Consider the following 15609-nt stretch of genomic DNA (forward strand, 5'->3'; position numbering starts at 1 on the left):
TGGGAGACAAAAGTCCATTAAGAAAGTAAACTGGGTTTCATTGAGACTTGAAAAATTAGATCACTATATCCTATCCTTATCCCTCCATCTAAAATAAATGGTTTACACAACTTCCGAGCATCCAATCTGACCCTGGAATTTCATACTCAAAGATGTCATCAGAACTCAAAGACCTAACTGCTCCAAGACCATTTCGGTCATCCAATAATCAATTTCCAGTTTCCCTGTCCTTTCACCAGCTTTCCAGAAGATAAGCATAGACAACTCACAAACAAGGCTTCTTCTAACTCAGTCAGACAGACATTTGAAGTAAGATACAGAAGGAAAGGCAACAAAGGGACACAGATCAGGAACATGCACACAAACAAAAGACACGGGTCTCATTCACAAACATGTCTTTCATATAACCAGTGTTTAAACCGGTTTAATGTGGGAATTATAATGAATAAAAGTTACATTTATCACTTACATTTATTTGAAATTCACAATAAAACTCATTACGGAACTTTCGTAGCTTTGAAAATAAACTTATTGTAGGTTCACTTATTTTTGCCATTTTCGACTTTTATTATAATAGGACAGATCAGAATTGGCAGGAAGTGAAGTTGGAGAGAGATCGGGGCAGGATCGAGAAAGGTCCTCCAGTGGGGATTCAAACTCGGGAAGCCTGTAGCGCAATGGTGCTGTACGTCGGTGCGCTGTCCACAAGGCTATCGGCACTGATGTAGGATCAATTAATTACTCAATTTTTATAATATAATAGTATACATGAAACCAAGTTCAATTAGACTTATTGTAGAATCACTTTTATTATAACAAGTAACTAAATGACCCTACTAATTTCAAAGCAACAAAAGTTAGAACAGTTAAAATCAGAATGAGTTCTGCATTAATGAAGCTGATAATGTTATCTAGGACTATATATAAAAAAATATTTTGCATTTCAACTAGTTTTGAAATGGGATACGAAATGGACAAAAAGTACATGCAGAGAGTGACAAATATAGGAGAGGTTGTATGAAAGCCCTTATCTGGACATATGTGTGTATTATGCAAATAACTTTAAGAAGACACACCCTTCCTCATTTAGAATAAACTGGATTGATTAACAAATGACGGTAAAAATTCACATTTATGAGTGAATGAGACCCAAGAAGGCGAAAGCGGCATGCACAGTTAAGAGGATGGGTTCAAACCCTGCAATTCGCCAAATGTATCTGAATCATCTTAATGCATATTAATGATTTTATCAGTTTACTGTTCCTCTCGCTCAGTTCATAACTGTATAAATGGAGTCAGAGTTGATCCCATCCTAAGCGTGAAGTGCTTTTGGCTGCGGAGCGGCACTTACCGGACACGTCTGCCAGGCTCATCGTTCTCACAAACATGGTGCATTTCCGAACCCACTGGGGTCCTGCCACTTGACACAGAAAAGGAGAATAAAGGCCATTTAATGTCAGCCATGAGTCTGCACTATAATCTCAAACACACAAGAAGCTGCCATAACCCAAATACTGTGGATTATGAAAATGCATGAATGAGCCAGCATGATAACCGCAAGAACAGTGAGAATTGCTTATATGGGAAGAAATATTGCATCAGCTCCATGTGCAACTAGTGGACACTTGTTTTACTCATCTTTAGTTTTTCGATACAGATTTATTCACCTCAAGCTGAGGTTCTAGCTACCTTTCGTTGTTTAAAACTGGATTTTAGTACCACAATGATTTAACCATCCTGACATTTATACGCTTTGTCCGGCCAGCGAGAGAAATTAAAGCAGTGCATGGAAGATTTTAAGAGTATGTCTTTAATTAACATGTAAATGAACTTATTTAATGATGTGAAATGCCTTGTGCTTTACGAGGTCAGTCTCATGTAGAGCTGAACTGCAGTAAACAAACGCAAAGGATCCATGAGACCTCCAGGCAGGAATTCTCTGGTATGGGGAGTATTCTGCAACCATGGCAACGAGTGATGTAGGAATGAACTGTTTTTGTAAGAAGTATTTTTCGGCCCGTGTGTGAGTTGCGCCAAGTTCAGCCAGTTAACAAAGACTTCAAGGCCAAAAGCCTACTTAAGTACACAAAACATGAATGCTTGGGCACTGCAAGCACGCTGATCCGTTCTACATGATACACATGCTTTATTGAATTACAAAAACTTCTTTCTGTACATCATTTAACTAACTTTCTCAGCAAGAATATCTTTAAACAAGAACTCCGTTATGACATTAGCTCAACTGAAAGAGAAAACTAACCACAGATGACATTTGTTTATCCTAATAATGCCATAGTGCTTATTGCAGTAATGCTGATTCAACATTTTACTTGTGTGTTAATGTGGTTGTTTTGAGCAAATTCAGGTCATAGATTTGAATCCATCTAGTTAAACAAGCACTTTTATTTATTTTATGTATTACTTAAAATTCACAAACACACAAAAAAATTACACACACACACACACATTTATATATAAAGCATTAAGACTTCAAAAATACTTTTATTTAATATTTAAAATATTTGTACAAGATGCTAAATGCAATTATCAATAAAGCAGAAATCTTTACAATCTGTCAATATCTTAAATATATATATATATTAAAAAAAACATTATTTTTGAAAATAAAAAACAACAACAGAGTTGTCATAAGTATCAAGGGTAAACTAGATAGTAAAGTTTGTGGTCAAACTTTAAGTTGGCTTGAAAAGCCTAGCCAGAAAGTTTGAATCTAGTATGTCACTAGCATGTTCCCAGCATGACTAACAAAGTGACTAGCATATAATTTGCATGATTAGCAAGTGACTAACATGTCTTTAGCATGATTAACAAGTGACTAGCATGTTGTTAGCATGTTTACCAAGTGACTGACATGTAATAAGCATGATTAGCAAGTGATTAGCAAGTGACTATCATGTTGTTAGCATGATTAGCAAAGTTACTAGCATGTTATTAACACGATTAACATGATATTGTTAGCATGATTAACAAGTGACTAGCATGTTGCTAACATGACTAGCATGTTCTTAGCGTGATTAGCAAAGTTACTAGCATATTGTTAGCATGGTTAACAAGTGACTTGCTTGTCATTAGCATGATTAGCAAGTGACTAACATGTTATTAGCATGATTAGCAAGTGAATAACATGTTGATAGCATATTTAGCAAGTGATTTGCATGTTGCTAGTATGACTAGCATGTTGATAACACGATTAGCAGGTGACTAGCATGTTCCCAGCATGTCTACAAAGTGTGATGGTAGTCTAAAACCAGCTAAAACAGGTTGATTCAGTAAAAAAAAAAAAAAACTGACTTTAAACAAAACCACTTTAAAACCATGTTAATAGTCTGTTTCTAGCCTGATTAGCAAATTACTAGCATGTTGTTGGCATGTTTGTATGCTAATCCAGCAAAAAACAGTTGATTCAGTAAAAAAACAGATAAAAAAGACCAGCGTGACAGTGGCCAAAACCACTTAAAAACCACCAGCTTGGGAGACCAACCAAAGCAACCGATCAGCTTAGGCTGGTTTTAGTTATATTCTCAGTAGGGAGTTTTAAGCTTTGCTATGGCAGTAGACAGCTAAAAAACATTATAAAGTTTGCACCCCCTCAATGAAAGTCGATGGGACTTTAGGTGGTTTTGATAGTCTGGTTTACGAAAACCATAAGCCTGATCAGTTAGAAAAGATAAAGCAACCCGAGACAGACCAGTATAAAGGTCTGACCCGAGTTTGGTGGTTCTAGCTTGAAAGCTCTAGGAGGAGATACATTTTAAAATTTGGCCCTACTCGAAAAAGGAGGAGGAGGAGGAGGAGAAGAAGATTAAATAGGATTTCAGTTCATATATATTCCGTTATTTTGGCCTGAATCATGATTAGGGCTGGTTGACCCATTTTTCAGGTATATATTACCATTCACAAGTCTGAGGTCAGTATTATTTTTATAGTCAAACATTACTTCAAAAACATAAAAATAAATAAAACATTCAAACATTAAAAAACAAAAATTAAATCTTTAGTAATCTTTAGTATAGCACCCATGCTGCTATAAAATGCATAATAAAAAATTTAAATAAAAAGGAAAAACAAATGTCTTGCTAGATAAACTGAAATTCTGAGAAAAAGAAATTTCAGTATATGCACAGTAATTTTACTTGACTGTTACAACATTCTGTAACAGAAACTAAATTAGCAAACCTTTATTTGTAAAGTGTTTTATTCAAAAACATGCATTACCTCATGCTACTCAAATACAATTGCAGTACCAGTTTAGTATATAACAAGTAAATTTTTCCATGTGGGTCACCATAGTAACACTGTCAGCTGTCGTTTGAACGCGGCCGAATTGTGCTGATATGGAGAAGAGTGAGAGAGGCTTATTATAGAGGAGTCGTGCTGTCAAAGTCCGTACCATCATGTGGGCAGCGTCTCTATAGTAACAGCGCTGGTTTTTGCCATGAAGAAAGACTCGGCGTGTGTGTGTGTGTGAAGGGTGAAACCAAATGTTTGTTAAATAAAGAAACCAGGAAGGATGTAGAGAAAGAAATATTCAAACGAACAGTGGGCTGTGTTTGTGTAGGTGTCATACAGTGTTTTAGGTGTTCCTGCCTAAACTAACCTCGTCCAGCAGAGCACACGCTTGCCGTGAAGTCTGCCTGTAGGTGCGCTGGATAAAATGGGTCACACACACACACACACAGAATTATTGTTACTTCTTCCGGCTGTCTCTCGGTGCTATCAGATCATGCGTGGTTCTGCTGCGCACACACACGTACATGTTTTATATATATATATAATGATATAATGATAATGATAATGAAAATGAATCACTTTAAAGTTTCATTTGATTCAGTTATTTTGGTCTGAATCATGATTGGGGCTGTGTTGATATATTACATATTTCCTATCAACTTTAAGATTCCAATGCATCACTATTCATTAATGTTCACAGATGTCACAGTTTATATAGTATATAGCTATACTATGTATTGATGCATATCAATTTATATGTTTAAATATCATTATTCCTAACACAATTGTATAAAAATGTACAGTATTTTACTTCACATTTTAAATTCAGTTTGGAAATTATGGTAAAAATAAACTCATCTGAAGGTCACAAATAAGTAATCAGCCCTATTCAAATAGAATTTTTGAATTTTGAAAATATAGTTAATTGATTATTCATTTTAAAAATGCATTCCATTTTCATCAGATCATTTTAGCTTGCCACATTTTTACACCACTACCTGTGATCCACATCGATTATCTCGCTACAAGCTCTGATTAAACACACACGCAGCAGGTAAGTTTGGAGAAGTTGACAGTGCTAACAGAACTAATGACTGGAAAACACAACGCTCCGATGTCATCAAACTGGAACTGGCCATTACGATCATTGTTTTTTTATTGCGGTTGCTCACAGTAGGTGTCCTGGATCTGACCTCAAAACAAAACAAAAGGATAGCAGCCATTAAGTCACTCAAGCTATACAAGCTATACAGGCTATACAGGCTATTGTCAATTGTCTTAGAGAGTCGCCACCCCAAAACCCCACCTCCAAATCTCTAACACTAAGCAGCTTTTTCCAAAGACCATTAAAAGCCTGATTATATGCACAGTTTGTGGATGCCAATTCAGAAAAAGACCAAGCAAGCATATTCCAGCAAGATTTAATGGTCTGATGGGGACACTTATGTTGCAAAGATGCACTGTGTGATACTATAGTAAAGTGATGGTATCAGACGGCATGGTACTAAAAGACTACCATATTTACATATGGTAACATTTACATGCAATTCTAAAGAACATCATGTGATTGTGCCATAGGAACACTACTGTATTTTTTTATTTTATGTACTTTCAGTGGAAAAGTGAACCAGGTGAATTTGGAAAAGGATGCACAAATGTGTCTAGCAAGGGACAAGCTTAGGCAGAGGGTGAACAGACTCCAGGGTAAGGCAAAAAGCAGCCAAATCTATTAAGTACATCATTAAGCCAATTCACCACAGACCAATGTCTCATTTTTGGGTTGTGACCCACCAGTTGAGAAGCATTTCTTAAGGTTCCCTTCTTGCCTTTCATTTCTGCCATGGTGTAAGGAACTTCCTCTCCATCCCTCACCTCATGTGGTCCTGTAAATTTCTGTTGTGTTTGACTCTCCCCAACGGACCTTCAATCTCAGAACAAAGCAGCCTTGGGCTTCCCATTCACCCATGGCTTCTAAGGCCCCCTGGACCCCCCTACTCCTTCCTTTGCCCCTTCTTAAAGATCCCACCCAACCCCCAGCACTCTAAAGGACCTCATTCATAGATCTACTGCTATCCACGTCTGTCTCTGAATGCTCACTCGGGGAAGCAACTGTTCCCAAACCTCCATCTACACTCCCCTCAGATTCTAGCACGGGGCAGAACTCATGTGCCGGGATGACAAGGGACAACTGGGGATTGGGTATAAGTAAGGTCAAATGAATCATGGACATTCCTGGAGCGGATCTTAGAAACTCTGCTCCCACAGTCCACTGTGGCGCTGTAACCCCCCTTCTCACGTTCTGTCCTGCTTTCTATGGAGAATCAGGAAGGCTAAGAAGCGCTGCTGGCATACTAAACACTCTCTCTGCATCCCAGCTGGGGCCACGTGAGAGTCGGAGGAAGAAAAGACGACAAAAAAATGAGGAAATGATGGAGAGAGCCTGGGAGAGAAGAAGTCTCTGCAGTTAGACAAAGCGTTTGTCTGTTTGCATGAGCATATTTGAGTGAATAAGTGGCAATGATGAAATGAAACAGTGAAACTCTGACAAAGCAGCTTGTAAAAGCATGAAAGTTGTCAACAGATTAAAATAAATGCAATTAAATCACATGATAATTGTCCTAAAGTTTGGATTTTCTACAGGCAAAATCTAAATTTAAACAGGCAAAAAAATAAGCATTTTATTATTATTAGTCATATGATATATTATATGAATTTATAAAGGTCTTTCTTTACTATTTACTGAAAAACCAGAAACAGAGACTATTATTCCAATTAAATGCTACAAATGTCAAACTAAGGGAATAGTTCATTCAAAACTATCCTTTTCCAACCCCATATATTTTTTTCATATTAAATTGTAATTTTAAATTACATTTTTTATAAAGATCTCGGCAGTACATATCAACATCCACTTTCATTTTCATGGAAACAAGAAGCTCATAAGTTCACTTCAGCCTTGTTTCTCCTTTTGTGTTTTAAAGAAAAATAGACAGAAAATAATACAGGGTTGAAATGACAAGAGTGAGCACGTGACAATTTTTATATCTGGGTGAATTATTATTAACTGTGTGAAATGAATCTAAGGTTGTTAAACATCATTACACATACAAGTTAGCATGTTAGCATCCACAGAGAGCTACATACTGATGTATGGCATCTATGTAGTAACGGTGGGGGTGGGCAAAGGCCATTTGTGTTGGCACGAATTTAAAGAAGCTGCTTTTACAGGACCTGCGACTTCATTCATTCAGAATAAAACACAGATAAATGAAGTGTAGCGAGGAATGCATAACCGCTCTATGCTGAACGCAGAAGCAAATGCGCGGCTATGACGTGATGGGAAGCTTTGAGGCTGAAACTTATGACTCTAAAGTCCATAGGCTGTCTGAAAAGACATTTCCTTTGTGTGTTAAACACACAGACCTCAAATACATTAAATTCAGTTCTGAGCAGTGTGAAGAAAGTCTGAGCCACAACATAAACCCACCAAAGGAAATGCAACATACCACCACAGAGAAGAGAGTTTACATGAGCTGAGAAAGAGAAGACGCTTCCATATACAGGCTAAACAATAAGGATTTTCTTTTCTGGGCCAGTTTCACACCAGTATTTCAGATGTGTACTAGTCCTAACAACATCATAAACATTTTCTTGACCAAAAACCAAAACATTTCACACCATTTCAAAAATCCCTGGAAATACGTTTTGCCAATCATATGGTTCTTATGGAGATGAAATGATTACTCTGAGCGGTTTACAAAGGTCTGCTGCATTACAATTAGCTTTTCTATGTAATTATGTGCTAGATGGACATCTTTGACCATTGCGCTTTACAGCTTTTTGACGCGCTTCTCCATTTATCAGGGCTGCGACTCTGCAATTGGATACTATTATGCATGTCTCGTATTTATAAGAGCAAAACATTCTGAAAGCTGCTCTTCTCATACCGCAATCAACAAGATTTGTTTATTTTTTTTATGTAGGATTATTTTTTCCGCAACCAGACGCTGCATGCCGCAAATCCTGCACGGTGCCGGAGTCCTTTAAGCCCAGTTAATAGTGCCAATAAAAACATCATGTTACAAAATATTACTTTTTCGAATAAATATCATACTTTTGAACTTTCTGTTCATCAAAGTGTCACAGACAGTTTCCACAAAAAATATTTTGCAGCATTAATTTTTCAACATTAATAATAATCAGAAATATTTGTTGAGCAGCAAATCAGCATATTAGAATGGTTTCTGAAGGAAGAAAAGTAAAATAATGTTAATTTTGGGCTTATTTATACTTTTTAATATTCAATATTTTAAAACATCACAGAAAAGCCATTGTTTAAGCAAATATTAAAACACACATTGTCAACAAGCCTAGGAAGCAGGAACAATACAGCACAGACTGATAGCCACCAGATACAAAATTCTCTCTCACAACATTATTCTTAATGACAGGGTGAACGAGGTCTTATCCCTAAAAATAATCTATGAGATTCAGTAAGAAAATCTAAAGATGTGCAAGAATCAGACCCACACACAGTCTGTGAGAAATGTGGGCTGACAGGGCAGAATGACTCTCGTGGTTGACCTGTGACTCTTTGTCATTTGCCCCAGGGGCATCATTGCCAAGAGCCATTGGAGCTCATATTGAAGCCTGGGAAAGAGGTCACTGGCAAAGCTGCGTCTGCTCAGGAACAGGTCATGAAATATGTAATACCACAGAATATCTACAACAGCCTATATTTTAAAATCTGTATTGTACCACTTAATTAACTGAAAAATTCATATTATAAAAGATTTCATCTTGATAGTTATTGATCTATTATCTGTAAACAATTAATAATAAATAAAGACTTTAACTGGAATTGAACCTAGGGCCAACAAGAATAATGTTTGTAGCATATAAACCAGCCATAAACATTTCTCTAGATTGCCAATTGTCAAAAGGTTCTATGAACATTTTATAAAGAAGTTCATTAATGTCAGAAACTATGACAATTTTGTGTTTTTGGCTTATAACTACAACAACTACAAAACATCTTTAACCAAACCTTTATTTTTTTGGCCATATTTAGATCACTTGCATTAGTCAATAATTGTGTCCACTTGGTCAGTTGATAGTATCAAGTTCCCCATCATGTCATTTCCACAATCTACTGAAAACCTAAGATTATGCATGGTTGGGTTCTATTTTCAGATGTGAACATTTTAGTAAAAACTGTCTTCTCTCTAGTCATCAGCTGTACAACTTTACCACATCTTTGTCATTTATAGTCATAGAGCATTGTATTTGCTCTTAAAACTGTAGTAGGCTTTAGTAGAAAGTTTGATACAAATCTGTGAAACACTAAAAAGCCTCACAGAACTCCAGTACGTCTTAAACATTATCACACAAGAACCAGTTCGCTTTGTTCCTTTGTTACGATCTGAAGTTTTGTTTGAGCTTAAAGCCCAGACACTGACCAGAGGCGAAAGCAATTTAAAACACAAGAGAAATACAAAGCTACCAATCTACAACATCACTGTCGCGTTTGGACAAGAACTGAAGCAGAGACGAATATGCCGCACAAATGGCCATCAGTTGCTCATTTTGATGATTCAAGATAACTGTAGGGCTGCTACGGGGCTCAATAATGGATATGTATTAAATATTAGTTCTCCATTTTAAAACACCCCAAATCTTAAAGGAACAGTTCAAAGAATGTCAGTTCTGTTATTCAAAACCAAACTTCTGTGAAACATAAAAAGAGATTTTAGCAGAATGTTCACGCTGTTCTTTTTCACACAATAAAAGCAGCTGGCCAGGAAATAGGGTTGTAACATTAAGGAAAATGTTCTCACCAGTTAATCGATGTATGACAACACCGGTAATACCGGTATCACCTTGAGTGGGGGAGTAACTTCCCCTCTTTTCCTCTCTTTTCTTTTGTTTTGTTTTCTAATAGCTTGTAAAATTTAAATTTCAAATTAGCGAGTCAAGTCAAGCAGTTGTTTTTTTTTTGTCCGTTTGAGTTTTCCCTCTTTTCTTCTCTTTTAAATAGTTTAATAGTTTAAAACGGGCGCTTTTGCATGTCGTTTTGAAAATCTGTCTGTCTCACCTCACTCCTGTCAGCTTCTCCACATGCGACTCTCGGCACGATGCATTGAGCAGCCGCATTCAGTTATAACTGTAATGTCTGTTTTGAACTGAACTAAATGATTTTGATTACTTAAAAAAAAAAAAAAAAAAAAAAAAAACAACTGTGGGGGCGGTGCCATGGTGGGCAAGTGACATAAGTGTTGCGGCTTCACACCGGTAAAACCCGTCAACAGAGTCTACTGCAGCAACCCTACCGGGAACATTTTCAGTAATTAAGTAATTTTGGTAAATTCCTCACACAAAGCTAGGGGTGTGCAATTCCACCATTTTTTATCTTGGATAATTACATTGTCTTCACAAGTTTTGACGTGTTTTGATGTACACCTAATACTACACACAAATACTAAAAAGCCTGTCAAACAGCATCTAATTACTGGACTAAGTTAATTTTTGCATCTATACTAATATGTTCAAATACACACAAGGTTTACATTAGTGTTGTCAAAAGACCCGGTACTTTGGTACCAAGTCGGTACTAAAAAAATGTAAATGTGACGGTACCAGGTTTCTTTAAGTACCGGTAGTACCGAGGTCCCGTTCAAACCCGGTTCAGCGCTATGATTTCCGCGAAGCAGAAAACGGGGAGGGGATCTCAAAATCCAGTCATGAAAATGAAACTTCCATTTTAATATGGACAGTCATGGAATTTGTCAAAGTTAGCATAAATTAATCAAATTAAATGTCCACATGGACCAGTATTTGTAAATGTTAAGCCGCAAAAGTTGTTTGAAATATGAATCCGTGTTCTGCGCGTCTCTGTGTGAATTAGTGAATGGCAGAGACGTGCGGGTTTGTTTACTAGATAGACTGAAGCGCATGACGCTTGCATTAATTTCAGCATCTGAGCTTCAGAGTTCTACGCTATATGTAAACTATTCTTTGTTGTCTTCTCCTGTCAAAATAATGGAGTTCATTTAGAATTATTAATATTGATTTTCGAACAAGCAGAAGACATACCAGTTTCTCTGGTAGTGGGCGGAGCTAATGTGGAAATGGCAATTTAATTGGCTGGCGCTGATCTAGTACCGTCACTGTTTTGAATCAGTTTCAAATCAGTTTGACCGAACTCAGACAATGTGATTAATATTCATGAACCCAGCAGCTCATCAATTCATAGTGCATTGTATATACATTAGTATGATAGTAGAATTAGTAGTAGTATTATCTTTTAATAATTATTAATATGATCTATTACTATATTTTTTTTACAGAAACCCTCAATGACCAAAAACATCTCAAGCATCACCACCAGTCTTAAGTTCAGTTAAAATGACAAATATGCATTCATTAAGCCTAAAAGTAAATTTTTACATAAAGGCATTGTGCTAGAAATATTACTATTATTTAGTCAAATGTATGTGATACTGCTACTACTGTTGAAAAAATTTATAAAACTTTTTATTTTTTAAAGAAATAAATCACAATATTTCTTGCATGTTTTGATTTTAATAGCAAATCCCCTTTATTTACCAAAAATAAAATGTTTAAATGTCATAAATGAAAAGACAAATTAAATTTGGTTGAAACTTGTTTACTGTTTTTCATAATTATATAACTTGTAGAAAAACTTTAAACACAATTGTAAATGAGTAGAAGTTTTTTTTTAATTAGCATATTTTTGTGTTTTGCTTTGGTACCGAAATTGGTACAGAGAACCGTGGATTTTCACTGGTATCGGTACCAAATACTGAAATTTAACACTAGTTTACATATAAACACAGTTGCTTTAAAATGAAAGTAAACAGTTTTTTTAAGATTTAACTGCTTTCATTGTTTCAACATGAATAATAAACAGACAACTACGACAATTATGGTTTATCTGAGTTCTTCTTCTTATTATTTTATATTAAAATACGTTTATAGAACTTTTATACAGCTGTTTTAATAAGTGTATAAATTACACAGTGTAGTGTAAATAGTGTTTTATTTTTTATCTTTTTTCATTATGTTTATTTGTAATGTGTATCTTTGTTCTTATTTTTTAATTACAAAGATAAAATAATGACAAAGATGTTTATCTTTGCCCACTTTGAACTAAATGTTCTTTTTTATTGTACATTTTGTTGTCTTGTAAGGCTTTGTTTTGTTAAATATAGAAATTAGTTTGGCGTACTGCTTAGACTAAGATGATAAAATGAATAATAAATTGTTACATTCACGAAAAACAAATTGTGATATATTTTTGCCATTTTGCCACCCTAACACAAAGCTACTTCAAAACTTGGTATAACGAGTTGTAAGATCTTTTTTGTCCTCCGTGGTGTTATTTTTCTCCTTTGTTTTCCTAGACACAAGTTAAGTTTACATTTAAAAAAAATTCCCACAGAACAAAGTTTAGTGCATCAAAATGTCTACCAATATATCTGATTTAAGCACATTGAAGCACTGTTCTAGATGTTCATGGGTGCGTTAAATCTATTCAGACTGCATATACACAGTGAAATGGGCTACCAAAAAAAAAAAAACAGAAACTTACACAAAGTGATTACAAAATAATTAAAAAGTAAATTGGATGGAAATAGGATAAATACTGCAAATTTAACACATTTCCACTATGTAAATAACAGAACAGCGCTAAAAGTGAATGTAATTTTAGCTAACACTTTTGTTGCATTGAAAAAAAACATGCATAAACATTCTGTGTAACCTGTTGTGTGTCACAGAAGAAAAATTGGGTTTGGAGCAACAATAGGGTGAGTACATTTATTTAGGACTTCAACATCTAAAGCATAAAGGAATCTCCAAAAGAGTCTGAATGAACTACAAACATTTCTTTTTCTCTGAAGATTCAATCACACAACACCATCTCCTTAACATTAGCTCTACACCTGCGTACATTATACACCACTAATACAACAGCATATTGTGAGTGAATCACTAAATTAACCTTTATATAAAACCCTCACATATATAATACATTAATACATAAAGGGCTGCAGCTGAACAACACACACACAAAAAAACCCAGAATGCACTAGATGGATGCCCAACCTTTTCATCCAAGAAGAAAAAGAGCAGTTGGGGAAGTGTCTGAGAGACACACGACTTGAACGGTAAACAGGAAACGGATGAGATAATGATGAAAATGAAGATTGGCAGGCATTATACTGGCCTGCCCTTTCTCTCTGCCCTCTCTGTAGTCTTTAACATGCAGGAGATTTTTATGTAATTGCAGCAGCCCAAGTGGCAGTGAGTGATGGAGGCACAGGTTGCGTAACACAGCTGTCTCTGATGCAAACAGCATGTTCTCTGAGGATATGAGCATGTGATGCTCTATTCATGTCTCCGTGTGGGGCTGTATTTGCATATTGATAGGCTCGTTTTAATTTCCATGGTTCCAAGCGGGCTGTTGCTTGTTGGAAGACCACAGACTACTTTTTCAGAATGAAAAACATCACAACGAAAATTAAAATTCCTTTCAAACCTGTATGTCTTTCTTCTGTGGAAAACAGAAGATATTAAATATATTGATAATGTGTTCTGATAAATGTGGGCAACTAAATAGTTTTTGTGACTATTTGCATCCATTGTATGGAGAAAAAAATAACAATACTGTGACAAAAATATGTGACCACAAAACTAGTCACAAGGGTCAATTGCTTGAAACTGAGATTTACCCTATGTATCACCTGAAAGTTAGAAATAAATTCAATTTCCATTGATATATAGGATAGGACAATATTTGGCTAAGATACAACTATTTTAAAATACCTAAGTAGGGATGTTTATTTCGGTTATTTTTCCTAACCAACAACCGACGCTCGTTAACCGTTATTAACCGTTAACAGACAAGATTATTTAAAATAAGAATTTAATTAAAATTAAAAATGATAGCTAAGTGTCTGTGACCCATTAAAAATACTAACATTTGTTTCAGAACAAGAGGACTGTTGTTACGGTTTTAACATTGAATATATATTACAAAACCAAATATTAGTATTTTTATGCTACACCTACATCATCCACTGGAATGCCAGTCTCTCGTTAACTAAGAGCAACAGTTAGCAGTTAACAAACAATTCACTTCTTAAGGCCTTTATTAACCCCTGTGAACCTTGTGTAGTACTTTTTATGATGGATTGATGCACTTTATTTTGCTTCAAAATCTCGATCCCCATTCATTGCCATTATAAAGCTTGGAACTTTCTAACATGACCCTGATTGTATTCATCTAAAAGAAGAAAGTCTTATACACCTAGGATGGCTTGAGGGTAAGTAAACCATTTTTTGGTGCGCTATCCTTTTAAGCTTGAACTGGTAACCTTAAAGGGATGGTTCACTCAAAATTGTCTTTTTTTTTCTTTGCATACAAAATTTATTCTCGTAGCTTTTAAAAACTACGGCTGAACCCCTGATGTCACATGGATTATTTAACCGATTTCCTTCCTACATTTCTGGATGCTGATCGTCTTAATTAAGTCGCTGTCTATCGGAGGGTCAGAGAACTCTCAGAATGCATCAAAAATATCTTTATTTGTGTTCCGAAGATGAACAGAGGTCTTACAGGTTTGAAATGACATGAGGTTGCGTAATTAATGACAGAATTCTTTTTTTTTGGGGGGGGGGGGGGGGTTGAACTAGCTATCCCTTTAATTTAATATCCAAGCTTTAGTCTATTATATAAAGTAAATACATTCTGGAATACAGCCTATGCTCTTTATATTCATTATTAATGAGAAAACGGTCCCGGGTCTTCAAGACAGCCCACATGCAGGCTGTGCTAAGCTCTACCTAGACATTTATCATCAAGGAGGAACTATAGACCTCAGAGTCAAACTGTACTGATTTTTTATGCACATAGGACTGGGCCATAATTTGATAAATTATAATTATCGCAATATAATTTTCCTCAATAAAACTATATGAAGAGTTTGATGTTCAATTTAAAAGCTAGCATTCTTCTGTCTCCCAAATATCCATCGTAAATCTTCTAGACAGGAGCGTCCACAGACACACTGCCAAGTTCCTACACATGATCTTTGCTAAACCAGGATGCTGTGGCGGTAATTAAACACCTTGATCGCCTAGTGCTTCCTCACACCCAGCGTCTCGCTCTAGTCATTAGTTTTCACCATGAGCTTATTTGAAGTCTGACCAAGCCCGCACTAATCCCAGCCACAACAAAGCACTGCTCTCAAATCAACATAAAGGAGAATTAACGTCTATGGTCTTAAAACTAAGACGGCTACTTAAATGAACAGTTCACCTAAAAAAAACAAACGG

General features: G+C 35.8%; 1 protein-coding gene across 12 annotated transcripts in view; it reads right to left on the reverse strand.

Annotated features, from left to right (window-relative positions):
• Window positions 1-15609, reverse strand: part of LOC127974638 (rho GTPase-activating protein 33) — a 49324-nt gene that overhangs the window by 30099 nt on the left and 3616 nt on the right. For 8 of the 12 annotated variants that reach the window (XM_052578054.1, XM_052578045.1, XM_052578046.1 and 5 more), the window contains exon 2: window positions 1352-1420. The exons of the other annotated variants lie outside the window; for them this stretch is intronic. Coding sequence is in view for 4 of the 8 variants with exons in the window: in XM_052578045.1 (XP_052434005.1) it covers window positions 1352-1420 (69 nt within the window). In the remaining 4 variants the exon portion in view is untranslated. The remainder of the gene's footprint in view (window positions 1-1351; window positions 1421-15609) is intronic. 12 annotated transcript variants of the gene reach the window in all.

The sequence above is a fragment of the Carassius gibelio genome, chromosome B16 (assembly GCF_023724105.1).
Source record: "Carassius gibelio isolate Cgi1373 ecotype wild population from Czech Republic chromosome B16, carGib1.2-hapl.c, whole genome shotgun sequence".
Taxonomy (NCBI): domain Eukaryota; kingdom Metazoa; phylum Chordata; class Actinopteri; order Cypriniformes; family Cyprinidae; genus Carassius; species Carassius gibelio.